Source organism: Chionomys nivalis, chromosome 15 (assembly GCF_950005125.1).
Source record: "Chionomys nivalis chromosome 15, mChiNiv1.1, whole genome shotgun sequence".
Taxonomy (NCBI): Eukaryota; Metazoa; Chordata; class Mammalia; order Rodentia; family Cricetidae; genus Chionomys; species Chionomys nivalis.
Genome location: NC_080100.1, coordinates 20,072,483 through 20,099,415, shown reverse-complemented (window position 1 = coordinate 20,099,415; position 26,933 = coordinate 20,072,483). Strand labels below are relative to the sequence as shown.

Genomic DNA, 26,933 nt, shown 5'->3' with positions numbered 1-26,933 from the left:
ATAGCCTGATATTCTTCACGAAGCCTATCTCAACTGCATCCATTTCTTTTCATCTGAGATTTTAATCGGAGAAAGTGGCAGCTGTGGCATAGTTTAAAATGATTTTTCACTATTAAGGGACCTACTGCAGGTACCTAAGCTCTGTTATTTACCTTTGTTCTTCCTCATTAGGCCCCTTGGAGGACAGAGTTGTACCCTGTTTATCTCAGTAACCTAATACATGATAGGTATTTAATATCAATGTGCTGTGTTAATGACCCAGTCAATCTTGAACCTTTTCTAGAAGCATGCCATAGACCTAGAGCTAATTCAAAGTATTGCTGGGACCCCAGTCTGGATCTTTCCAGCGCATTTTCTCTGACACTGCCCTGGGATAAGTAAAAGGAAATGGTTGTGAGCGAAATGTGTGGGTATAAGATGGCATGATTTACACCAAGATGGGTGGCCATGGGCATCTAAGGAGAAATCGCAAGTAGAGTGTATGTGTGTGCATGCGTGTGTGTGTGTGTAAGAGAAAACCATGAAGCAGCAAGGAGAAAATGAATCAGCATGTACGTAATCTCAAATTCTGGAGAAATTGGGAGTGGCTGGAGGAGATCGCTGACTTATCAATGCTGTTGATACACTGTTATTGATAGTAGCGTTTCCTTTGACCGGCACTCGTCTAGTGTTCTCACTGCGTTACTCATTGAGATAGCAGGGAACACTTGGAACTAGGTACTGGGATTATCTTTGCTTACACCTGAGAAAGCAGAAGCTGGGAGAGAATAAGTTACCCCCGTGGAACCAGAACTAAACCTAGGTGCCCACCAGAACGGCAGCTCAGAACTACACCTAGGTGCCCACCAGAACGGCAGCTCTTCCCGACACCACACTCGCTAGCTTAGCGTACTTCTGGAGTGCATGCGAGGTAAAAGACGCCCTTCAGGCATTCGAAATTATGACTTGGACGAGAGGTCACTGTAGCGGAATAAAATAATCCAAACCGAAGCTGGAGTGAAGATCTGTAGAAACAGTGACATGCTCCAGAGGAGGCAGGCAGGCCAGAGGCTGATGTGGAAGCATTTGTTTTGTTGAGAAGAGAGAACGAGACATTGCGGGAACCCCAGCAAGTGTGAGGAGGGGTGGCCATCAGTGTGATTCACTCTGGGCAGTGAGAGAGAGGTGGTGGATTTGGTTAACAGTCGTCCTGTCATGTACCTTTAGAAAAGAGTTTGCTGTTTAAGCCCCATCTTGAAACAGTCTGAATTCGTGTTCTGTTAAGAAGGGAGTTGTTCAGAAACACAGGCTTTATCTCACTCCACCACCCTGTGTGTCACAGCAGACCCTAAACTTCCCCTACCCTGCCAAAGCATTTTACTTCAGAAAAATGCTTCTTTGCAGGCTGTTTTTCTCATTTGTTTGAAAAAGGCTAACGTCAAGGCCTGAGAGATCTAGGTGGAGGCTCCTCAACCTGAAGGAAAAACCCTTCAGTCCCAAGGAAACTGTAATTGTAACTGCTCCTGGATTTAGCTCGGCCAGTGAGCTAGTATAACAGCATTTTCCATAAAGTTTATTATCGGATTTCAAGCAAACATTCGTGTGAGCCATGAGGAGGGCTCATGAACTAGACATGGGGTGTCCCGCTCCCTCTGCATCAAGCTCACGGCCATGAAGTCGTGTAAGAGGGGTGTGAGGAGAGTCCCACAAAAGCTGCAGCGGACACCCAGGCTGGGGCATGCGGTGGAAAAGCATGGATAAAACAGTACTTTAATCCAGCGCGTTCGGTTCAGCAAGTGTGGAACCGAGTTTTCCAAGGCTCTTTTCCTCCCCAGCTGAATAGGCTAATTAGAGTCACTACAAGCAGCTGGAGTGGTGAGTACACACTTAAATAGTTCTCCAGCACCACTGAGTCTGCAGTGAGTGAGTCTGCATCTGAAATGGCTCCGTATTTCAAATAATGACAGTTTATTTAGTACTCTAGAGTGTGTTAAATGACTCCCTTGAGCACTGAAGACATCTTTCCATTTTCCAGGACCTACGAGAAGTCTGGCTCCATTATCCTCTCCACCCACTCCAAGTGAGTATGGTCTTCTTGTCTACTGCGAGCCTGAGAGACCTTCATGGCTTTCCTTTCCTTCTTTCCCTGTCTTTACCCTTTGATTCTCTTCCCTGGAATTAGGACTCAGTGTTGGGTGTCAGAATAGGAAATCTTGGGAAATAAATTGTAAAATGTACCCAGGTGTTGTGTGTGCTCACGTGGTCCGGAAAGCATGGGAGTTGTGTTCCTCACAAGACAGGAAGTGCTGCTGGGGATGGGAGGGTTAGCCCTGCCCCTGCAGATGCCACGTGTACTGTTAACTCTTGCATGCCCATGCCTGCTGTTGTAGGGATAATGATGTTAGAGGTGATTTTAGGCACAGTTAAAAAGTAGAACAACTACTCAATTAATATTGCCACGTTATATTTGGGCCTTAGAAGTCGATTCAGATGGTATCACGGCACATTAAAAATGTAGTATCATGATAGCTTTTCTGCTCAGGATTTAGGAATTTGAAAGATGCACACAGTGACATGCTTTTTTTTCCCCTCAGTTTGCTTTCAAAGTTCTATTCTCTGCTTTTCTTGTTGCAGTTTAGGATCTGTGTATACGTAGTTCACCTAGTCACACATCTTCTGTGTGAATATGTATTTAACATAAATAATACTTATAGTGGTCACGTGTCATGGGAGGTTTTATAATTAGTAAATGGCAACTCAGAGAGCTTTAAGAATATTCTATTAAAAATATAAGGTTGTGTTGACCAAGCTGTCCAGTCCTGCAGCCATTAAGTCCCAAAGAATCACACAGAGGTCTACATTAATCATAAACTGATTGGCCCAGTAGCAGGCTTCTTATTAACTAATTCTTACAACTTACATTAGCCCATAATTCTTGTCTGAGTTAGCTTTGTTGCTTGGTACCTTTTTCGGCAGGCCAGTCACATCTTGCTTCCTCTGTGGCTGGGTCACAACTCCAAACTGTGCTTCCCTCTTCCCAGCATTCTCGTTGCCCCACCTCTGCTTCCTGCCTGACTACTGGCCAATCAGCATATTATTAAAAATAATACAAGTAACAGGATAAAAGACCACTATCCCATAGCAAGGTTGCCCTACATTGTTGAAAATGTCAGTTTTACTTCTTATATTTTCTCCTCGCCAGTTGTTCAAGGCTCATTGTTACATGGAGGAATAATAATATCCTGGAACCTGAGTTCAGTTTTAATGATGCTCATTTGCCCAAGCAGTTTGGTCTCTAGTGGATGCACAGTCGTCCAGTTGCTCTACAATCAGTCTCTTAAGGGGCAGTTTGTAGACAGCAGTGTCGCTTCACCTGCAAACATGTCAGACAGGCGGCTTCCCAGGACCCGTCCGGGACCCATCCAGGCGTGGAAGATAAGCTACTCTAGGGGTCGGGCCGAGCCATCTGCCTTTAACAAGCCCTGCAAGTGGCTTCATGAGAACTCTTGCTTCTTGGCCTTCTGACTAGGTCAAGTGGAGTTTGAGAATCATTGCTCCTTGGTACATACTTCCCCCTCCTCCCTACACACACACACACACACACACACACACACACACACACACACACCTGGATGGCAGCTGTTCTTCAGCTTGCATCTTCCTTAGAGAGTTAATCTAATACCAGGGATTTTGAACTATCTGTGTACAGAACTTGGCCTTGAAATTTGAATGAAGATTGGAAAATATTATTTGAGCCTTCTTTAAATATTAGGTCTGTTTGCTATTCTAAGAGATGAGGAAGAGGCTTTCACTTTTTATTTGGCATTTCAGAAATTTCTGCCCACGGGAGATGGAATTTTACAGAACAGTGTCTTGGAATTGATAATTACTCTTGTAACAAAACCTACATGTGATTTTTAATTTATTTCTATTTTTCTGTAGCTACAAGAGCCAAATACAGATCGACAACTTATTGAAACTTCTCCAGTTCTGCAGAAACTTACAGAGTTTGAAGAGGCAATTGGAGTAATTTTTACTCACGTTCGACTTCTGGCAAGGGCGTTCACACTGAGAACTGTGGGATTCAACCACCTGACCCTGTGAGTTAAGAGCACTCCTGTAGCCCCTCTTGACCATGTGGAGGGAGGGAGTCCCATGCCTCCTGTCCTTCAGAGGAGCTGAGAAGGTAGACACACTGCAGGAGAGTCATATGGCAAGACAGACTTCAGCCGGACAGTGGCGTGGACCAGGGTTGTGCTCTAATCCCAAGCCTCTGGTCCTGTCGACAGACATCTTGATGTTTTCATGAAGTTAGGAGTATTACATATTATCAGCTTTGCAGATCACGTGGTTTAGCTGTCATCACTTGCCATAATACCATGAAACAGCCATAGGCTGAAAAGTAGGTGTGGCTGCTTTCTAGTGAAACTTTGAAACAAGTTGTGGCTGGGTATGGCTTCCCAACTCCTACTTTAGATAATTGATTCGTTGTGACTATTGAAATTAACAATAAATTTAATTTAAATTTTGTTAGAGATTAAAGCCCTGGGTGTTCAGTACTCAGTACAGAAAAAAAAAAGAAAAGAAAAAAGTAAATACCAAGATTGGACATGTTAGTGCATATGCAGGGTTATATAATATAGTATTTTCCCTTCTCTTGAGTGGAAAATTCCCAACTCTCTTTAAACTGTAAAATTAAAGACTCATAGATTCTGTAAACATTTGTAAAATTCCAGATTTGAATAACATACATATTTAGTAGCTTTAGAAAAAAATATATTTTCTATATTTTACTGTATTTTTCAGTTGATTCTACTCTGCTTTTGCCCAAGTGCTGTTTACTGATTGTAATTTAGTCGTCATTTAATTCTTAAAGTATTCACTTTCGGGCTGGACAGATTGCCATAGTAGTTAAGGTGTTACTGCTCTTTTGGAGGGCCTAAGCTTGGTTCCTAGCACACATGTCAGGATGTCAGGTGCTCTCAACCATTGGTAACTGTGGCTCCTGATGATCTAACACTCTCTTCCTGTCTTATGTGCACATACCTATACAGAAACATGTAAACTCACTACACATGTGTGATTAAAAGAAAAGTTATATTTTTTAAAAAAAAAATAGCTATTTTCTAACTTTTCCCTCAGTTGAGGGGGTCAGGACAATATATTTAGTTCTATGCTTTAAAGCCAAATGAACCCACTTTAATTTTTAAGTTGTAAGCTTAAAAGTTACTTTTTTTTTAATCCCATGCTGATTGGTTTACTTACAATGATGTCTCATTTTCCAGAGGCCACAACCAGAGAATGGAATTTCTAGGTGATTCCATAATGCAGCTGGTAGCCACGGAGTACTTGTTCATTCATTTCCCCGATCATCACGAAGGACACCTAACAGTGAGTTTGTCCCCAGTCACTCCCTCTCATAACTGTAGGAATAGAGGGCAAGCAATGGGAAGCCCAGGTACACACTTGCTTAGCCTGTGACTTATTGTTCATCCTGGGGGAATAAAGGATAGACAGTGGAATAAATTACACATTCTGTGCCATAGAAGTTATGTGCGTGTATATGTACGCGCGCGCCCACACACACACACAGAGTGAGTGTAACTTGATACAAGGTAGAACGTCAGGCATTACAGAGGCACAGGCCAGTCATTGGATTTACATGGCTAGGAAAAGATTCTCCTAGTTACAGAGCGCAGGGCAGGCCTCGTGGGTATGGTGGTGTTGGCCCTTCAAAGATTGTGAATTTGGGGAGAGCCCCTGCAGCGGCTTCCCTCACACCGAGTCCAGAGAAACAAAGGCATGCATGGAAAACAGTGGACTGAGAGGCGGAGGGACTCCTGTGGCTCTGTGGCGGCATTGCAGGAGAAGCTCAGAGACGAGGTCAGAGTCACAGACAGAACAAAATGGTCGCCGTCCCTTTCACTTGGTTCATTTAATTAAACTCTATTAGCTTTTGTTTGCCGCACACAGTTTTTGCTGTGAAGTATATTTATTTGACAGTAATATGCCTAGAGTGGTGGAAAGGCCTGTCTGGCAGTCACTGATTCGGAGGCCTAAGAGTAAGCTCAGGGAGCCCCTTGAGAGCTGGGCATCAGGAAAGCTGGGGCTCTCTTAGGAGGGAAACAGCTGTGCACCGTCCCTTCTGTAGTGTAGCCCCTACCGTGCTAAAGCTAGCAGCAATTCTTCCATACTTTTCAAACTGCTATGTATGGTTTTCTCTGGATAGAATTTAATCTTAGCTCTGCAACCGTGAGCCCTGTCGATAGTCTATGTAAGACCTAAGTACTGACTGTAGCCAGGACATGGAGTTTCACTGTGACTTTCCGTGGCACTTCTCAGTCAGCACTCACTGGGTGCCGTGCTTCTGTCGTGTGCCCTGTGCTACGTGCGCTGTGGTGAGTGCTCAGGAATCAATAGTACCGCTTTAGTCTTCAGTGAATAGCTTGATTTCCTTTTAAAATTAACTGCTTTTAGAAAGACAAGAGTTTCTTTCTTTAGTTGATAATTGAATTCTTTAGAAAATATTAACCTTTTTTGAGAGCTAGTGTCTCACATCGCGCTTACGAAAATAATAAATTGTGTGTTCATTCTTCTCTATTAGAAAAGAAACTTCATAGATGTCAAAAGTATCTTGTTTGTCAGAGAAATAGCCAAACCATACCAAATAAGTTGAAGTGACTGTGTGTGGTTGGAATGTGCATCCTCCTCCCTCTGGTATTGGGTTCTAGGATCTGCTGGGGACGAATCTTTCCTCAGTAGACAGTGAACTGCGGTGCAGGGAGACTTGAGTCCTGCTTGAGCCAATTAGCAAACCCAGGGCCCTGCTGCAGATTCAGGCTCCTTCCCCCAGTCTGAGTTATGGTCTCTATTGCTATGAAGAGACGCCATGACTACAGCAACTCTTATAAAGGAAAACATTTAACTGGGGTGGCTTACAGTTTCAGAGGTTCAGCCCATCGTCGTCATGATAAGACATGGCAACATGGAGGCAGACGTGGTGCTGGAGAGTTATCTGGAGTTCTACATCTTGTGCAGGCAGCAGGAAGTGGACTGAGACACTGGGTGCTATCTTGAGTATAAGAGACCTCAAAGCCAGCCCCTCCAGTGACACACTTTCTCCACCAAGGCCACACCTACTTCAACAAGACTACACCTCCCATTCGTGCCACCCCCTTTGGGGGCCATTTTCTTTCAAACCACCACAGAGTGTAGTTGATTGTCATTTTGTTAAATTGAGTTTTGTTCTATAGTTCAGGCTCATGAGTTCAAACTCATGGCAATTTTCTTGACTTAGTCTCCCAAATGCTGGCATTATGGGTATGGTCCAGCACACCCTGCTCCAGAAGTAGCTTTGTAAAAAATGGGATTGTTAGCTTTGCTGTCTTCAAATTAGAGTTTTTGTTAGAGTGGTGTTAGTAAGTGATAAAACTACGTTATGGTGGTTTTATAAAGTTTTGTTTCAGAATGCTTTGGGAGAAGTGAATAGCACCGGCAGATCTGATGGGAAGGCAGAGATGACCTGTCATAAGCACATTTAAACATCAACGTGATAGCTCCCGCCTTAAACAGCATCTCCATTGGCTTCGCTCATGCTGTATTCAGGATTTCTCTGTACCTCTTTTCGTAGGTGCTGTGTCTTTGCCTCCTTTGCATGCTCAGCTTCTTCTCTACAGCTAGTAAATATGTCAGCATCTAAGAGGTCACTATGAGACCATGTCTCCTAATATATTGTCGCTCAGACCTGTTCCGTGTGTGTCAGCAGTTTATCCTTGCTGGCAGAAAACTTGCAACCGATCTCTTCAGGCTCACTTCAGGAACTGTCCTGAGCTCCAGTTCCTGGTCGGTGCTAAGATGGAATATATTATTCTTCCACCTCAGTCTTCTTGATGTTTCCTGAGCAATGGGTTAATCATAACATCAGCTATCCAGTACTGTGTGTCAGAAACATAGAAGTCATCACTGTCCTCTCTTTATTTTGCCTCCTTCCACGTCCTAACTGCTACTCCATATTCTGGAACGTGTCCTTCTCTTACCTGATCTCCATCCCCCATGGCTTCCCACCAGTCCTGACCACCTGGGTCACCCAAGTGAGTTCCTCATAGCTCTCAAAACGTTACAGGAAGAATGGGATTGTCAGGGAGACCCAGTTAGAACAATAACATTTATAAAATTATAAAGGATGGGACGCTTAAGGTTCTACTCATACGAAGTTCAAGGTAGTAAAACATCCTTCTATAAGAGGAGTGGGCTCCCCGGGTCCCCAGATTTCCTCCGGATTATCTGCTACTCTTTGAGGAGCTTGCCTTGGTATTTTTGGACACTTCTGTACTCTGCCTCAGGGATGGGCAATTTAAAGCTGAATCTTTCAGGGGGCCCAGATCTCAGAATGGCTGGAAGTCATTTTTCTTCTATCAGTTTGTACCCCAACGCAATCCATTTGATGTGTTTCAGCCAGAAGAGTCCTTTCACGGCAGCTCTCCTGTGAGGACACCTACCAGCCATTTATCCTCAGTTTGCTAGCAACAAAATTGTCCCCATTCTCGGTTGTCAGACCTCCCCACTTCCTTCGATTTCCACTCCGTAGGTGACCTCATCCTGTCTGTCCTGTGGTTTTGAAAACATCTGTATGCCACTTCCTAATTTATGTCCAAAGCCTTTCTCTCCTCAAAAGAGACTCGTAGCTATGGAATATAGTGATACTGAAATATCTAGGTATATATAAATATGTTAACTTCTAATTGGATTTCTAACAGGTTCCTCAACTGATGTGTCTAAAGAAAACAGTTTTTACCCTCAGTCCTGCTTCTCTCTCATGCCAATATGAATTATCCCTTTATTTCAGTTACCAAAAGCCTTGGGCCATTCTTATCTTGGTCTCATTTTCCACCTCCCCGACATGAGCATACCTGTTGACTTCTCAGTCACTTGTGCATCTGAGCACAACCCCACTGTTGATGCTACTCCAGCACTCTCTGCTACTCCAGCCTCTCTGCTACTCCAGCACTCTCTGCTACTCCAGCGTCTCTCTGCTACTCCAGCGTCTCTCTGCTACTCCAGCCTCTCTCTGCTACTCCAGCCTCTCTCTGCTACTCCAGCCTCTCTCTGCTACTCCAGCCTCTCTGCTACTCCAGCCTCTCTGCTACTCCAGCCTCTCTCTGCTACTCCAGCCTCTCTCTGCTACTCCAGCACTCTCTGCTACTCCAGCACTCTCTGCTTCTCCTGCTATTCTCTGCCTGGCCCTTTCCTCTCCTTGTCTTCAGAACAGTCTGTAGAAGGAATCTTTTTTTCAGTTTTGGCAACTGAACCCCAAGGTTTGTACATTATTAGGCAGGTGCTCTTACTGCTGAGCTGCACCCCTAGACAGAGTATTCTGAAAGTGCGGCCAGACAAGGCCAGTCTCCTTTCACCAGACTTTGCATTCTTTTCACCTTGAAGATAAAGGAAAATGCTGTTTAGTTTTCTCCCAGCCGCTTGACATTGACTTTGCCTGTGCTATCTATGATAGTCCCCTCTGGGTAATCCATGTAGCCAAATTCCTCATCCCCTTAGCTCTCTGTTCAGTTATCTCATGAATAAAGCCCTCTTTAGCTGACTCTGCTTGAGCAGTCAGTCCTTGCTCTTATACCAACTTCTCTCCCTTAGACTGGAATCTCACTTCCACTCCCTACCTAGGACAAGGTATGTGTTGCACTAGTTCTCTCTCATCAGAGTATAAACTGAAAATGTTTTGTCTTTGTCATTCTGAGTTTTGGTTCATTGGGAAATTCCTATTATGTAGGTACACAAAAAAATAGTCTTTGAATGAATGATGGTCACAGCCCACATTAATGTTCTTTTTTTTTCTTTCTTTTCTAAATATTTATTTATTATGTATACAATATTCTATCTGTGTGTATGTCTGCAGACCAGAAGAGGGCAGCAGACCTTGTTACAGATGGTTGTGAGCCACCATGTGGTTGCCAGGAATTGAACTCATGGCCTTTGGAAGAGCAGGCAATGCTCTTAACCACTGAGCCATCTCTCCAGCCCCCCACATTAATGTTCTTTGATTCCTGTGTGGACAGTGGCCCGAGAGCCAGCAAGACCGTCAGTGGCCTTGCCTACCTCTTCAGCCTGTCTCACATGCTCTGTCCATTCTGCACTGGCCTGCTTTGCCCAGGCCTCTTCTACCATCACCTTTGCGCAAGCTGTTTCTCTGCTTGGAAACCATTCGATATCAGTTCATTATTCTGCCTGATAGTCCCTCACTTGGCAGTTCTGACCTGACTTCTGGGAGTAGGAGAAACTTCCCTGACCGCCTCCCCCAGTCTAAATTCTGCGTTCCTTTTTATTCAAGCACTATTTCGGCTTGCCTATTCCACTGGACCAGAAGTTCTATAAGAACTTGCTTTATTTTCTCTCTAGCCCAGCAGTACATGTGTTGGGTTATCATACATGGAGAAGAAGTGGAAGAGGGACAGTGTGCGGAAGGGGAAGCCATAGAGGGCAGAGGACGTGGCTCTACAGAGAAACAGCGTGTCACTTCACATGTCGAGTAATGAACTGGAAACTGATTTTTAAATGTATGTGTGCAAGTTACTGAGATCACATGGGAAGGGCAGCGGTTGATTCCTTCTTGTGATTAAAGGCACACGGTGGCAATAAATCACATTGGAAAGTCAGTTGGGAATACACTTGTTTTACAAAGAATACAGACAACAGGGCAAATGTAGTTGTCTTCCAAGTTTTGCAGGTTGTTGAGGACAAGTTGCCCTGTGAGTGAAGACTGAAAGGGCCTGCTTGGGAAGGAATGGAGATTATATACAGTTAATATACATTAAGCCTTAGCTAAGTCGAGTTTGAATTGGGACTTCTGGGGAAGATGTTCTTTTTATACACTCAGGTGTTTGTTCTTTAGGGTAAGTCTGCCTGGTAAGGTCAGCGTGAATAGGTACCACAAAGAAACCCTCACTCAGGCCAGAATGTCTGTCTTACGTCATTTGCAAATGTTGAAGACGCGCCCCCTTCCTACTTCGCCTCTGGTTCTGCTGCTGAGCTGACAGGGGCTGCTCATTCTATGCCTGCTGTGTGCCAGGCACTGTGTCCTGTGGGGGAATGAATGAACGAGCAAGATGAACTTGGGGAATCATCTGGCTTACATTTAGAGGTGCGAGGTAGGACAATAGAGAGAGTGGGGTTACAGGGTGAGAAGTGCGATATCTCCTGTCCTGCTGTCTCCTCACAGCAGAGCATAAATCATCCAGGCAGGCAGGTACCCTGTCCCAGAGATCTCTGAAAAGGTGGATCCCCCAGCCTCCCGACAGGATTTCTCTACCTCTGATGTAATTTGGCTCCTCGTGTCTGACATACGTTCTGCCAGCTGTCATTCGTATGCCTTTGCTGTAGTTACCATGGGAAATGGAGGCCACATAGCCACCACTCTGGGTGTGAAAGACCCGTGTAGCACATCACTGTCATTGTGGTCGTACACTTCGCTTTCACTCCACTGTCTCCTATCAAAGTCCTCAATACGAGGTCCCAGTGTGCTTGCCGTACACTAGGTGGCCCTCTTGGGTAGCTGATGTCCCGGGCTATGGCTTCCTCCTAGAACCAGGATTGACTAGGGAGGTTAAGGAAGAATATCAATCTTCATGTTTTAAACCAGGAAATCTTGTTCTTATGGAAATCAAAGTTTAAAGTAAGTGTGGGAGACTTCTGTGCTGAGATTGTAAGAATTTTCCTGAATTCTCATAACCAGAATCTGAGATTTAGAATATTTACTGACCCTTGACATTGAGGGATGAGCAGTCCCTTTGTTGGATTTACAGAGGCCTTAGCTGTACTCCTCTTTATTGTTGCTGCTTTCAACTTAAACTTTAAGGAGGGCTAATTAAAAAAAAATTGTTGGTAGGAATAGTATTTGATAGAGGCAAGGATCTTGAAGGCAGTAAGGAAGTGGGTATGCAGAAGATTTTGTATTAAAATAAAGTCTACAGGAATTCTAGAACTTTCTAGAATCTTACCTATTACTGAAGAGCAAGCAAATCTTACCTAATGCTGATGTTGCTGTAGATAGCACCTAGATTTCTCCTAAAACTAAAATAGTAATCATGGTGTCGGCATCTTGCCTTGCACAACACCATTAGGCTTCCTTATCCTCTGAAGGGACATTTAGACTTTCTCCGTCTCCTGCTAGCCTTGCCCCCATATCAGTTCTTCCTCACATGGCTCTGATTTTTATGCTAGTTTCATCAGTGGTCACCTTGCTGTGTCATGGTCCCTACTTTTGCCACTGTGGTTCATTTTCCTAGAAATCCCTCGCCAGCCATTTTCCCGTCAGCTACCTCACCCTTTTTTAGTTCTATGTTTAGTTCATCAGAATCCATGTGAACTTTCTTTTCAAGAGACAAGCATGCCAAGCTCAGAGTTCAGAATTCTGATTCCTCAGTATTCGGGAGAAATGTGGGTACCAATACCGGAGAAGCATCTTAGACCTCAGTATTGAAGTTGGGTAGAATGCTCTGTGTGCTCCATCTCTGTAACCATGGTGATTGTTGTGGCTAATCTGTGTGGCTTTCTTAGGAGCGGGTCCAGCTGTTGATCCTGCTGGATCTTCAGCTTTCATGGCAGACCTGGTGAACAGTCAGCCTCCGCTGCTGCCATGCTGGCCTCAGAACCTCCCAGGTTTTGCCTCTGGTGTTGAGCCTTGCTGTAACCATGATTTGCCCAAAAGCAGCTTTATTCTGAAGTTGAATTCACCTGAGGACAAAGATGGAAAGTGCCACTTTAATGAACCTCCATTTGTTCATGTTTAGAGAGTAAAGTCTTAGTACCTCATTTTACTTCCATGTTCCAACGTAAATGGACTACAAAAATAAGGTTCCCCTTTCCTCATTGGCTACTGGTCCATATTCCGAGTTTTTAGCACAGACTTAACAGATCTCACGTCTTGCTACCTCGTTATTTTAAGACCTGCCAGCGCTTGTTTTAAAGCAAAGCTGAAAGCATTCCCTGTTTTCATCCACAGTTGCTTTCTTTCTCTGTCAGGCAGCATTACTACAGTACAGAAGGAGGATCAGTGACACTGGACGGGGGCAGCTGGGCCTGAGAGCTGTTGTCTTAGGGTTTCTGTTGCTGTGAAGAGGCACCGCAATCACGGCAACTCCTGTAGAGGAGAACATTTCATTAGAGCTGGCTTACAGCTTCAGTGGGTTAGTTCATTGTCATCACTGGTGAGGAGCATGGCAGCATGCAGGCTGACATGGTGCTGGAGAAGGAGCCTAGAGCTCTACGTCCTGGTCCGCAGGCCCAGGAGTCTGGGTCACTAGGCCTGGCTTGAGTATATGAGACCTCAAAGCTAGCCTCCGCCTCCATAGTGACACACTTCCTCCAACAAGGCCACACCTATTCCAACGAGACCACACCTCCTAGTAGTAACCCTTCCTATGGGCCATTCCTATTCAAACCACTGCATCCAGTGACATGCCATCACATGTGTGCTCTTGTTCACATGGGGCCATTGGTCCTGGAGCATGGACACAGCATCTACACAGCCTGTAGAGTTTCCCTCCCTACCCAAAGCATGGATTCGACTTGCTCAACACAACTCTATTCCCAGAATATCCTTCCTATCCCTGTGGCATCTACTGCTGCATGAAATCCAAACCACAGAAGGGAATAGCACTTTCTGTACATATACTCTGTAAGTTGGTTTGGTGGGCTCTGTACTGTTTGGGGCCATCTGTTCTTATCACATTTAGCCTTTTAAATTTTAAACTTTTTCGTGAGTTTTAATTTTTATCTTTTTATTAGTATGCATTAATTGTACAGAATAACATGTATGTATTAATTTTAAAGAGCTAGCGTACTGAAGAAAGAATGTAGTTAAGGGGGAACAGGCAGGAAGATGGAGCAGAGACAGGCAAAGAGTCAAAATTCAATAGCAGGCATGGCTTATGAAGATCAAGTTGTATTTCTGCTTCATGAATCATTGTCAGACAAATTAAGAACTTATTGTTTCTTATTTATCTAATGTCAAGGACTCAGTACCAACCACTGAGAATAAATCTTGATTTTCATAAGCTTTGTTGACACTATGGAGCCACGGAGCATAAAACCTGCATCCAGTAAACAGTGCACTGTGGGCAGTGATGCTAGCATGACTCATTGCTGCTTCCTCCCACCCTGTGTCCAGGAGCCAGCAGCCTGTTAGTGCTTCTGGTAAGGGAAGCTATAGGTTTAGGTGCATTGTCCCCTCGAGTCTTAGGGGTTGGAGGTAATTATGTCAAGTTTTTAAAGTTTAGTGAGTTCCCATCTTGCTGTCTGTCTGCTTTCCCCAGTCTCCCTTCCCATCTCTCTCCTAGTACGTGTCAAATGCTTAAATTGGACTTGTTTTATGGACACTTGGAATGGATCATTTTCAGGCAGTGTCTAACATTACTGTTTGAATAATCCTAGGAGGCCTTTTAGTAGTCCAAATTCCTAGTAGACATTTCTGTTTTGAATTCCTGTGGTTAAAATATATAAATAATTCTGAAATTTGAGGCTGGAGTGATGGTTCAGTGGTTTAAAGAGCCCGCTGCTCTTCTAGAGGATCTGAGTTCTGTTCCTAATACCCATGCGGGGAAGCATACAGCTGTCCACTCCAGGAATTCCAATGTCCTATGGTCTCCACAGGCGTCTGTGTACTTGAGGTGCATGTTTATGCACACATGAAAATACAGTCTATAACTAAACTAAATCTTAAAATTGTATTTAAGCTTGTCTAAAGATAAAGTGTCTGAGTATGAAAAGCCTGAGATACAGAGTATATAATGTAGATCTTTAAAATAGTAATTATATAAATAATAGGTAATTCAATAATGCTGAAACATCTCTTCCCTAAGTCATGTAGTATCAAAATTAGGACCTGTGCCATGAAATAGTTTTAGATTTAAAAGAAGGTTTGCTTGGTGGGTGTGCCCTTGTAATCATTGGATACAACTGATTATTTCAGGGTATGGAAAATTTGTTTGGGGTGGTAAAAGTGGGTAAGGTTTTTAAAATTAGTCTAACTGTACACAAAAGGGACATGTTTCATTGGATGTATAATTAAGTAACATGATTTTTAAAAGTTTCAGTGCTTTCTGGTTTGGTGGCTCTGAACTTGTTAGGAGTCATATTTTAGTCATGCTGCTGTGCACCCCTCTCTCAAAGTCCTGCTCACCGCTGCTAAATAAGCGTCTGAGCATGTGACTGAGTCCTTGAGCAGACAGTAGAAGCATTTGGAGTATGTAGTGGTCCCTCGGTCCCTTGGGGATGGACCACCTAGATCTTCACTCATTGGCTAACCCTCCATGGCACGCTGTCCGGGTGGCTGGGAGAGACGGGAACTGCAGTGGTGTCTAACTGTGCCCCAATTCCTTCTCACCAGTTGTTGCGAAGTTCTCTAGTGAACAACAGAACTCAAGCCAAGGTAGCAGAGGAGCTGGGCATGCAGGAGTATGCCATCACCAATGACAAAACCAAGAGGCCCGTGGCCCTGAGAACCAAGACACTGGCGGACCTTTTGGAATGTGAGTCCTACCTACAGTGGGAAGCTTTTTAATTTTAGGTTCAACGTTTAAGTTAAACTGATTAGAGTTTACTCTTCTCATGATGCTAATGGTGATGATGATGATCTGGCTAAAGAACCCCTTTTCTCTCTTTTTTCTAGTTCTTTTCAACAAAAGTTTTATATAGCCCAGGTTATCCTAGAAATTCCTATATAGTCAAAGGTAGCCTTGACCTCCTGGGGTACTCCTGCCTCTACCTCCCACATGCTGGTATTATAGGCATGGATGACAACATCTAAGAAACCTCTTTTGTTTTTACTTTTTATTTATTTTTGCTTTTTGTGTGAATGTGAAGAAATGTGAATAATATATCTTTTTGTTTGGTCTGTATTCAGGGGTGGTTGCCCCTCCCACTGTCCTGACTCTCAGTCATCAGATCCCTTTGTGCGAAGCAGTAGCACAGTGTGGAGATTTGTCACTGAGAATTGCAGTCGTGGTTTTGTTTTGTTTCTTTGTTTTTGCTGCCCAGCACCCTTCATAAAGGGACACAGAAGAAAGGATAATTTATTCACTAAATACTAAAATTACCAACTATTATTTTGAGTGAGCACAAAACTCTCCGAACAGACCCCATCTTTTGCATTTTCTCATATGGTCTGGAAGCATTATAATTTCATTATAGCTAATTAACGGATTATACACATAATTTTATTATTTCTAATATTACTTCAAAAGAGCTAGAATATTTTCTGGGCCTTAGAGCTTTTTATATTGGAATTATATGCAGATACTGAAGTCTACTGTGCAAAGCAGCTGACTTAGAAAATATAAAGGCAATCTAATCAAGACACCTAAAGGGAAGTAAAATTCAATTGAGTGATCAATGTCACTGGCGTTTTTATTTTAGCTCGATGAAAGGTACTTTCAGTCTCTTAAATAAATGCACCATTTGTCTACTTAGTTAAAATTCTTTTAAATGAACTCATTTTTGGAATTGTCACTTATTAATCCAGTTATGTAGATTATTGTGTTACCGTTGAGTTTTTCTGAAAGCTGGCAGATGGAAGCTTTAGATTTCTCAGCTCTTTCCCACTTTATGAACTTTTGCATGGAACTGGACACAAGTGGTCTCAAGTTTGGGCCAAAGCCGTGCTTATCCAGCATCGCCTGATCTACAGCTTGCATTTTGATGTCTTTGGTGTTAACTTGGTTATGTTCCCAGACGCCATTCCTAGTCTGCAATATAGCATTTGGTATAGCTGCTGCACGAGTGGTTCTCAACCTGTGAGTCACAACCCTTTGTCGGGGACCGGAATGCTGAATGACCCTTTCACAGAGTCATTTCAGACCATTGGAAAACAGATACTTATATTACAGTTCATAACAGTAGTAAAATTGTAGTTATGAAGTAGCAACAAAAATAATGTCATGGCTTGTGGTCACAATTTGGAGAATTGTATTAAAGGGTCATAGCATTAAGAAGGTTGAGAACCACTGGTTTAGACTGTTCACTTAGCCCCTAGCTAAGTGCAATTTGGTCTCTGTATTCTGTGATTTTGCGTTTTAACCACAAATCTATGTTGGTGCTTCTGGTATTAATGATAAAGGGTACAGTTTTATTTGAAGAAAAAGCAATAATTATGCTTTTAAAAATAAGTGTCTGGAAGTCAAAAACCTTGTGAAAATACTGTTCAGCCCTTATGGCCAAGAGATGGCCCAGCGGTTAAGAGCATATATGGTTCTTGCGGAGGACCCAAGTTCTGTCCTATTCCTCCATGTTGGCACACGTATGTGTGTGATTAAATAAAAAGATTAATAAAAATTAAGCAAGTTCAGCTCTTGCTGTTTCTGGTAAATATGAATGAATTGCTCATTTCACGGTTTGTTTTTCAGCATTTATTGCAGCCTTGTACATTGACAAGGACTTGGAATATGTCCATACTTTCATGAACGTCTGCTTCTTCCCACGACTGAAGGTAAACCCTGGCGTTGTCATCACCGTGTGCTTTGTTTCTGGTGGCTTTGAAACACGCTACTCAGTGCTTTGACTGATTCCTACAGGAGTTCATTTTGAATCAGGATTGGAATGACCCCAAGTCCCAGCTGCAGCAGTGTTGCCTGACCCTTAGGACAGAAGGGAAAGAGCCGGACATCCCCTTGTACAAGTAAGTGCTTGCTACATGTCAGCTGTCGGCCATATTGTTCTTAGCTGATCATTCATGTGCTTAGATGGAGACTGCACAGGATAATGGAGGCAGGAGACATCACATGACACTAGGTAAGCCCCTGTCGTAGCTCTAAGTGCGTGTGTCTTGATTGTCTCTGCTCTCTCCCATATATAAATTTCTCTGACCTGCTGCATAGCAGGAAGGTGTACTAAGGCTATAAGATCAAGGTATTGCAATTCAGATGTAGTACTTGTTGGTTTTGAAGATGTATTTATTTATATGTGTATGGATGCTTTGTCTCATGTATGTGCACTGTATGAGTGCTTGGTGCCTGTAGAGGTCAGAAAGGGACATCATATCTTCTGGAACTGGAGTTACAGATGGTTGTAAGCTGCAGGTGGGTGCTGGGAATTGAACCTGAATCTTCTGCAAGAGCATCAGGTACTCTTAACCCCTGAGCTGACCTCTCAAGGCCCCAGGTGAAATAGTTCTTCTGTATAGTTTTTTATTTATCTGATGCCTTGTAGGGGTGATGGACTCTGTATTGTTTGTAGCAATATTTGGTGGGTTTTATAGCACAGACAAGTTGACTTTAGTAAGAACTGCCTTTGAGAAGCCACAGTGCTCACCCCTTGAGTGTGTGTAAACACACAGGAAATTGCTGTGCTCTCTGCTCATCCATCTGTCTTCCCACAAGAGGACAGGATGACTTTGTTGTTTGTTATCAAGATGATGAGGTTGCTTTGCATAGTTTTTATGATTACTGTGTTTATTCCACTATTATTCTTGGCTACTTTTAATTTCCCTTTCCTATGAGTTATCAATTTTTTTACATTTGAAATCTGCACCTTGTCATTAAAGCCAGAGTACCTGGAGCTTTGGTTTTAGTGGTTGTGTTATATACTTGCCATTACAGCATATCTCTGAAATGATCACAGATGTTTCAGAAATTAAATATGTTTTCTGATCTCGCCGGTAAACTACTAGGCATTAGAAAGAATCCATAAAGGGTGTAAAGCCACTCAGGTGTGACTTGAGGTGTTATTATCCATTTATTGTGTTTAGCAGTGATAAGCATTGTAAAATAACTAAAGCCCTCAATTATTCATTAAAAAGTTGGTAAATTATGTGATACTCTACACTTAAAAGGTGTTTTGAAGTATTACATATTTGCAGGGAAAGTATCATATACTAGACTGTGAGCCCTCGGATACAAGTCCTATTTGAGAAAAGTATAAAACTGTAATGCAAATTTTTCTCTCAAATTTCCTGCTTCATAGCTCTATATTGTATTAGGTTAGCAAATCAAAAACTCGAACCACTTCCTTTTTCCATTTTTCTTGTTATTGTTATGTAAGATTTTTGTTTGTTTTGTTATTTTGTCATAATGAATGTTGTTTCCTGTAGGACTCTGCAGACAGTGGGGCCCTCCCATGCTAGAACCTACACTGTGGCTGTTTACTTCAAAGGAGAAAGGATAGGCTGTGGGAAAGGACCAAGGTACGAGAAGAGACACTTGTCTCACTGAGTGTGTGTCCGTGTTCAGGGACGTCCCCACCTGGTATTTCAAAACTCTGCAGTCTGTATTGCACAATTAGGATGTGGAGTGTCTGCAGTTATAGCAAAATGAACCCGAGGACTAGTGTCTCCTCCAAGCCCACTGCAATCCTGGGTAATTAGCCCTGGACAGGGCGTGCCGCTGTACGGGGCTTGCCTTGTGGAGAGAACTGCGTCTGTGGCTGTACACGTCTGTTCTGTCCCGTTTAAGATATGTACAGGGTGTCATAGTGTGGATGGCACAGGCATTAGACATTTTATTTCCTATCACTTTAGCTCTGGGCATTCTTACCATTTTTTAAGAAAAAGAATTATATTTATTATCTCCTTTCTTTGAGCCCTTTAATCTATGGCTTGCCTGTTTCTCTCTGTACATATTTTATCCTTTACATGGAGAACTTCCAGACTTAAATACCTCAGACCTAATATAAATGGAAGATATTCTGTTGCAGTATTAGAAGTGTGGAGCAAATACCTTAAAGAGGCTCTGTGCAAACAGAAGGCTTTTCTGCAGGCCCCTGTGAATGTTCCTAGCCACGCAGTTCAGTTGTGATAAGTAATCACGAGAAGTTTTAGACACTGCATATGAAGATCAGTGTTTTTGGAGAAGCAAACCTTTAAAGTCTACCTCACCATTTTATCCACAGTATTCAGCAGGCAGAAATGGGAGCAGCAATGGACGCACTTGAGAAATGTAAGCCTGTTTCTTTTTCTCTGACTGTACCTTCAGAATGTAGTGAGCATCTTATGGAAGGGAAGTGAGGGATGGTTAAGTTCTGATAAAATGTGATCTTACTTTGTCCATAATTGTCCTCCATATGGAGTGCAGTAGAAGTGTGCAGTGGATAACGCAGGCTCTCATTCTTCAGAGCATCCCAAGTGCCTCTCAGCATAGGCACCTCTGAGAGCTTCTGACCATGTTTCCCCATATGCCTGTAGTTCCAGCTCTCGGGAGGTGGATTCAGGAGATTGCGAGTTTGAGGTCAGCTGAAGCTGTATTGTGAGGTCAAGGTGAGGCTAAGCCACACGAGACCTTGCTTCAAAGCAAAACAAAACAAATGAAATAAAAGTCTTATGTAAATGGACACATTGGTGCATGACTTTAATCCCAGTATTCAGGAGGCAGAGGCCTGTGGATTTCTGAGTTCAAGGCCAGCCAGGTCCATACAGAGAAATCTTGTCTGGAACCCCCCAGCCCCCACCACTACCACCAAAAAAGTCTTATGTATGCATAAACCATATACAAGGGGAGATTTTTCTTTTCTGTTTTTAACCATTGTCTTATTTAAATTGGATGGTAACTACATACTTCTACATACATTTTCATGATGATATATGTATATAACAAGACTCCTCACTTTTGTCCAGTGTGTCATGATCAGCCCTGTAAGTCATAGAACATAAAGAATGGCTCAAATTCAGGTTTTCTTAATAGTTGCATACTAGTTGCCTGCTGTGAGGGCGCTGTATTTTATTGCTGTTTTAATCATGATTGGTGGCGCGCGCACAGGCATGTTCAGTGTCTACAATAAATGTCTGTATTGTGTATTTAGTTCTGGGGATAGATCGTCTCTAGTGGAATACCTGTTTTGAAGAATTTCAGTTGCCTAACTGACCATGTAGAGAGCTGCCTAGTCTTATAAATTGAAGGCATGAATGCAGGGCATTGTCCTCTGAGGTCTATGGGCCACGCAGAAGGGCCTGTGGGCACAATATACCAATGCTTCAGGAACCAACTAAAGGCCTGGTTCTCAGGTTCCAGAGAGGTTCCAGGAAAGGTTCAACAAACAGCGGCTTACTGTTTAGTGGGGTCAGAAGCCAGTGCTGCCAGGGTCTAGCATCCGTGGAACACACTCAGAGTTTTACATTGACTTTTTTTTTTTTTTTTGAGAATGTTTTCATTGATCGTTTGTATAAATGCATCATCATTTATTGAAGTAGAGTGGGATTCTGTTTTCCAGTTATATCAATAGAGTCCACCCACCCCAGCTTCTGATATTTATATTCAGCTCTGAAATGGTACTGGAAAAATTACTAATTCTGAGACAGACATCCCCAAAAGTAGTGACAGGAGACAGACATCCCCAAAAGTAGTGACAGGAATAGATTACTTAAATGCTGGAAGGTAATTTGGCATCATATCAGGTCCTTAAGAACGATTTGTTCTTGCCTTTTGATCCTGATTCCATTTCTAGGGATCCACCAACCTAAGGAAGTACTTAGATTCTGATACCATGGCAATCATGACAACTTGATTTATAATAGCAAAATATTTAAATAAAATGAAACTGCACACTTACATTAAGCAAGTGCTTCTCAGCAAATGATGTCTCAAGGGCTGGCAGACATTTTCTGTAAAGGCCCAGCTGCGTGTATTCAGGCTTCACGGGTCCCAATCCGTCTCAGTTACTAAATTCTGACATTTAGTCAGATACGGTGGTGTCAAATGTGTGTGTTTTATTTACAGGAGCCGATTGAGAGCTGTAGTTGGCCTGCTGGCGGTAGTTTACCAGTTCTTGAGTATCCAAATGTGATGCTTTTGTAGCTCTTGAGATAATGCTGTTGAAGACTGGCACAGAGATACAAAGGAAAATATGTATCCATAAACACACAGCGTAGGGGCGGAGAGTGGAAAGATGTTTACTGTTTATGTAGTTAGTGTATGTGTACACACACATACAGTATACACTTCCATATGTTACAGCATACGTGTAGTAAAGCTTTTCGGAACAAAGCGCGGTGGGTGCATCCTGAAAGCTTGTTCATGGTTAGATATGAACAGTATGGACACATTTACACAATATTGAAGAAACGCGGTTTATTTACCAGAAACTTGCCTTTACCGCTGAGTTTGGGGATTTGTTTGACCATTTTTTTTTAATTGTAGTATTTGAAGTTAAAATATATCCATTATGTAAGGACTTAGTATTTCTGCTAGAATAGGACCGTGTTCCTGTCTTAGTTTCTAACATGCTGAATTCGTAGTTTTGTTGTTAATCACACTGACTCTCAGATTCATGAGGTCTCTATGATCCACTGCTCTTCTTCCAAGTGCTTTTCGACCTTGTCTCCTCCAACCTGGGGTGAGGATGGGACATGGTATAGAAAAGGGCTAAGAGAATTTAGGAGCATGCTGCATATAGACAGAGACACTTCACTGTGCTCCGCCCTACAGCAGACAAGGAAACAGACTTGCTTTCCTGGGCAAGCCGCGTCCCCTCACCTCCAACTCCTCATGCGTGAAATGCAGACTACTCCTTTTCTAAGAACTCTCCCTTAGCTGGCCAGGCAGAGCTGTGTTCTTTTTCCGTGGTGTTGCCGGGTAGCTTGTGTTCTTTGTGACCTCCATTTGAGTGTGTGTTCATTGGCTAGGCACACAGAGTGACTGTTTCTCGCTCCATTGTCACACTAACACTTGGCCACACATGACAAGCGAATTGTAGAATTTCTAAATCTTCATCTAAATTTTCATTGTGTTATACAAGATCAGATATCAAACTAAATTTAGCTAAACTGTCCCGAGTGACCATTCTCCTTTCATCAAAGCCGAGTTTTCCACGCGCGCGTTACCTTTGCACTAGAGCTTCATCCTTTCATGGTGCACTAAAGATAGACTTACTCCAAGCGCAGTGACTAGGAGCATGGCCCTTCCTTTCGTCCCTCCAACATGGCTTTGCTCTTCTGAGAAGCGGTCCTTCTTGGTAGATAAGGGTGTGATAGCATTTCTCATTGGAAGCTTTTAGTGTGAGCTTTTCCCCTGTAACACCCCACATTCCTTCACCCCTCCTGTCTCCCTGGAAGTCACTCACCGTAGGGAATGCTGCTTAAAGCACCTGCCTGTTTGGAAACACTCCCGAATCTTAGGTCTTTAACTCGCTGTGTGCGGTGGTGCCTTTTCTCGGTTTTATGTCAGATGCTGAAATTAGAATCAGAGATGTCGGTCCAGACTTCTACTGTGTCTATGAATAACAGAAGAGTCAGACAAAATCATCTGTAGTCTCTGTTTTATAAAACACAGTGATGTATGTGTGGTGAGTGTAAGTTTGTCTCTGTGTGTGTGTGTCGCCAGTCTTTGCACTCGCGGTTATCTTTTATTAAGTACTAACCCGATCTCCTTGTGCAGATAACTTTCCCCAGATGGCCCATCAGAAGCGGTTCATCGAGCGGAAATACAGACAAGAGTTAAAAGAGATGAGATGGGAAAGAGAGCATCAAGAGAGAGAGCCCGATGAGGCTGAAGACGTAAAGAAGTAACGGCGAGCACGGAAGTACTGCTGCATTTAGTCGCCTAATAACTGTGACTGCTGCCCAGCGAGACCTAGCCTAGTTTCCTTCAGACAATGAAGTGTGCCCCTTGAAATAAAACTCAAAGTCAAACTGCAATTGTTGTTTTATTGATTAAATATTCTCTTTCTTGCTGGGTGGTCCTTATTACAGAGTATTTGACTTTCTATTTAGTGGGTTGCATTAGTCCCTTTATTTCTCTTTCAAAAGATTAAAACTCGGGAAAGCATATTCTATGGAATAGGCATCTTCTCTTTCAGATTGTGACATCAGACTATCAGCTGACAAGGAGCATCTCTTTACCGGATATTTTTGGTGTTTCTCACTACTGACCGTGGTAACAAATTCACGTTTTTGCAATCTGCATTGTTGATCACATTTTTCAACTTTCATCTGCCATTTCCCTAGCACTTGTGCGCAAATAATGCAGCTAACCCATTCCAGGCAGTGAGTCTGGTGCAGAAGATGCCCCTTCAATGTCTAAGCAGTTAATGGAGCTGCGGGAGGACTCGCATGAGCCACAGGAGTCGTCAGAGGGAGAGATGGCTGTGCCGTGTGAGAGCATTCTTCAAGCAGCTGCGCTCGCCCTGGGGTTTGTAATCCTTGAGAAGTTTATAGTCTAGGTCTCCTGAAGTTGTACTTAATTTTATATGTGTGGAGTCAGGGAAGCTTTCATAGCTTTTATCATCTTCTCTAATGGTCCCCTGATAAAAAGATGAGACAGTTTTTAAAAAGTTATTTTACACTGAACATCAAGAGTTTCTTATTAATAAAAATAAAACTTGTAACAAATGTGTTTTATTCATTATTTCAGTAGGTATCATGTGTCAAATGCCTGCTATGTATCAGGTCCTGTTCCAGGCTCTGGGGATACAGCTGAACACAACGGACCACACCCCCACCTCGGAGCAGGTGTGCTAGCACAAGGACACCCCATATATAAGGGACAAGGACCGTGGTGAGGTTGGTCGGTGCAGTTTCAGGTGGGTTTAGAGCAGTCTCCCTGAAAGGATATCACTGAACTAAGATGAGGAGGATAGGAAAGAACTGTTTGGGGATCTGGAAATGTTTCTTATCCATATAACGATAAATTATTCAATGTTCTAAAATGTAGTTTAGGCATAGAATTGTTCCTTTGAAAATATTAGAAAGGACAGGCAAGAAAGTAAACCCCTCATGGGTCCACCACCCATAGAATTTGTATATCCTGTCCAACCCGTGTACAATCAAGCATTTAGTCAGTGGGATGCTGTATATTCAGATCCCATTGCCTTTTTCAAATTATTTGGCATGGGGTGTTGAACACCTGTTACTGTCAATGACTGGATATGCCATCTTTAGCTAAGATGCTGAGAGATGTGTAGGCTGTAGAAAATATATCACAAGGTCTTGCTTTGCACCCTCAGGGAGGAGGGGTAGCCTCCCTCAGGCTTGTGCGTGTAACAAAAAGGTTGTTCTGGTGTCTCCCTCACCAGGGAAGCTGAGGACAGGATGGCAGGGCAGCGCTGGGGAGGGAGAAGAGCTCACCTTGAGCCAGTTGTTTCTGTCATGTCTCTCAGGCCATTGGTAAGGTATACCTGAGCATTGTTTTTAAGTTACATATTCAGTAGATAGCAGGACAGGAAGTGGAGAATGCTGGGTCCCTGGGAGGCCTTGACAGTTGTTATAAGCGAAAGCAAAATGCAAGGGAATGTACTTGGAATTTTAAAAGTGTGTGTGTGTGTGTGTGTAGCATCCTATATGACACATTTGGGTCAGACAACTCTCCAGCATGTGGCTCCAGGGAGGGAACTCAGGTCATCCTACATCTGGTTCTTTTATTTTTTTTTAGTTGTTTTTTAAATAAGCATTTTCATGAATCTTATGTGTCAAAAAATAATGTCAAATTCAGTGTGCAAGTCAAGAATCTTTATTGGGGCTTGTCCTCTGGCCTTTTCTGCTTCCAAATGTTAAAGGTTCTTGAATGTGGGAGAAGTGAAATCTATAAAATACTAGTGCTGGGCAGTGGTGGTGCATGCCTTTAATTCCAGCACTCGAGGGCAGAGACAGGTGGGCCTCAGAGTTTGAGGCCATCCTGGTCTACAGAGGGAGTTCCAGACAGGCATCAAAGCTACAGAGAAACCCTGTCTCGGGGGGTGGGGGGGAAGAATCTTTTGGATGCATCAGAGCAGATTGGCTCCTGTGACCACATACTCCAACATTGCCTCCTCTCCACCCCAACCCAGTCTCGTGCCTCCAGTTCTGCTGAGGGGTAAGTTCATGCAGTAACTCAACTAAATGTAAGTCCAAAAGTTATTTGGGTGTGGTTGAAAGGATGGTTAAATGATGCTGGATATAGAGATGAAGGGACGCTAAGTCCGAATGACTAGGAGGGGATGAAAGGAGTACAGCCCAGCCTAAAGTCTGCAGTTGCTGTATGGAGGCTACTTGGTTCCTGGCTGCTCAGCCCCGAAATAATCACACAGAAACTATATTATTTAAATCACTGCTCGATCCATTAGCTCTAGCTTCTTATTTTCTAGTTCTTAAATCTTAATTTAACCCATTTCTATTCATCTGTACATCACCACAAGGTCGTGGCTTACCAGCAAAGTTTGAGCATGCCTGTCTCCAGAAGCAGCACCATGGCTTCTCTCTGACTCTGCCTCCTTCTCCCAGCATCCAGTTTAGTTTTCCCCGCCTAGCTCTGAGTTTATCAGTCTGGGCTATTGAGCAGGAGATGTTGGGGAATATGTGAGAAATGTGTCTACCATAGCTGAAAATGCGGGACTTCCCATTTCTGCACCTAATGTTAAGTGTTTGTCAGCCCAGCCATAAGAACTTGTTCATTCTTCTATTGCCCTGAACCAGTGCTCACAGGCTTCTGGTGCTGATGCTTATTTATGGCTCAGAACTTCCCCTGTGTACAGATTAAGAGATGTTAAGATTGACAGCCATGAAACAGTTCGACTTACAAATTAGGGGTCTTCAGAGCACGCTACATTAAAAGGTTTACTAGAATTTGTAGCATATACCACATCTTGAGCATAAAGATTAGAAGCCTAGTCCCTGTCCTGAGGGGGCTCACTGTTTAGGAGAGGAAATGACAATGTATGTTGGGTGCCACACAGGACCAGGCAAGAATGACCTGTTCCTTCCAGAAGGTTGGGGTTGAGTCTACTTAGGAGGGATAACCTGTCCCACTCTACCTGCTAGACATAAAGACTTTTTCGAGTCATGTAGTTTACTTAACTAAAATAGTATTGGGATGCCCTAAAATTGCCAACACATTTTTTAAGACTTGTAGTAACCAGTCTGTATGCACATACATGGTTGGCTGGTTCAGATAAGGTTTGTGACATATGTACATTTGGTTTTTTATAGACTCTTAAGTGGCTTTTGACTTAAGGAAGTCCTTTATGCCCCCTTTTTTCTGACCAGTTGGAGAAAC

At 43.1% G+C, this 26,933-nt stretch overlaps 1 protein-coding gene across 3 annotated transcripts in view; it reads left to right on the top strand.

The window, feature by feature from the left end:
- The window catches only part of Drosha (drosha ribonuclease III), a 104,370-nt gene extending 80,142 nt beyond the window's left edge, over positions 1-24,228 (top strand). For all 3 annotated transcript variants that reach the window (XM_057789564.1, XM_057789562.1, XM_057789563.1), the window contains exons 27-35: positions 2,015-2,059; positions 3,922-4,079; positions 5,265-5,370; positions 15,374-15,515; positions 17,388-17,470; positions 17,556-17,659; positions 19,070-19,162; positions 19,867-19,913; positions 23,343-24,228. In XM_057789564.1, the coding sequence (XP_057645547.1) occupies positions 2,015-2,059; positions 3,922-4,079; positions 5,265-5,370; positions 15,374-15,515; positions 17,388-17,470; positions 17,556-17,659; positions 19,070-19,162; positions 19,867-19,913; positions 23,343-23,473 (909 nt within the window). In that variant the 3' untranslated portion in view covers positions 23,474-24,228. The remainder of the gene's footprint in view (positions 1-2,014; positions 2,060-3,921; positions 4,080-5,264; positions 5,371-15,373; positions 15,516-17,387; positions 17,471-17,555; positions 17,660-19,069; positions 19,163-19,866; positions 19,914-23,342) is intronic.
- Positions 24,229-26,933: the final 2,705 nt, after the last annotated feature.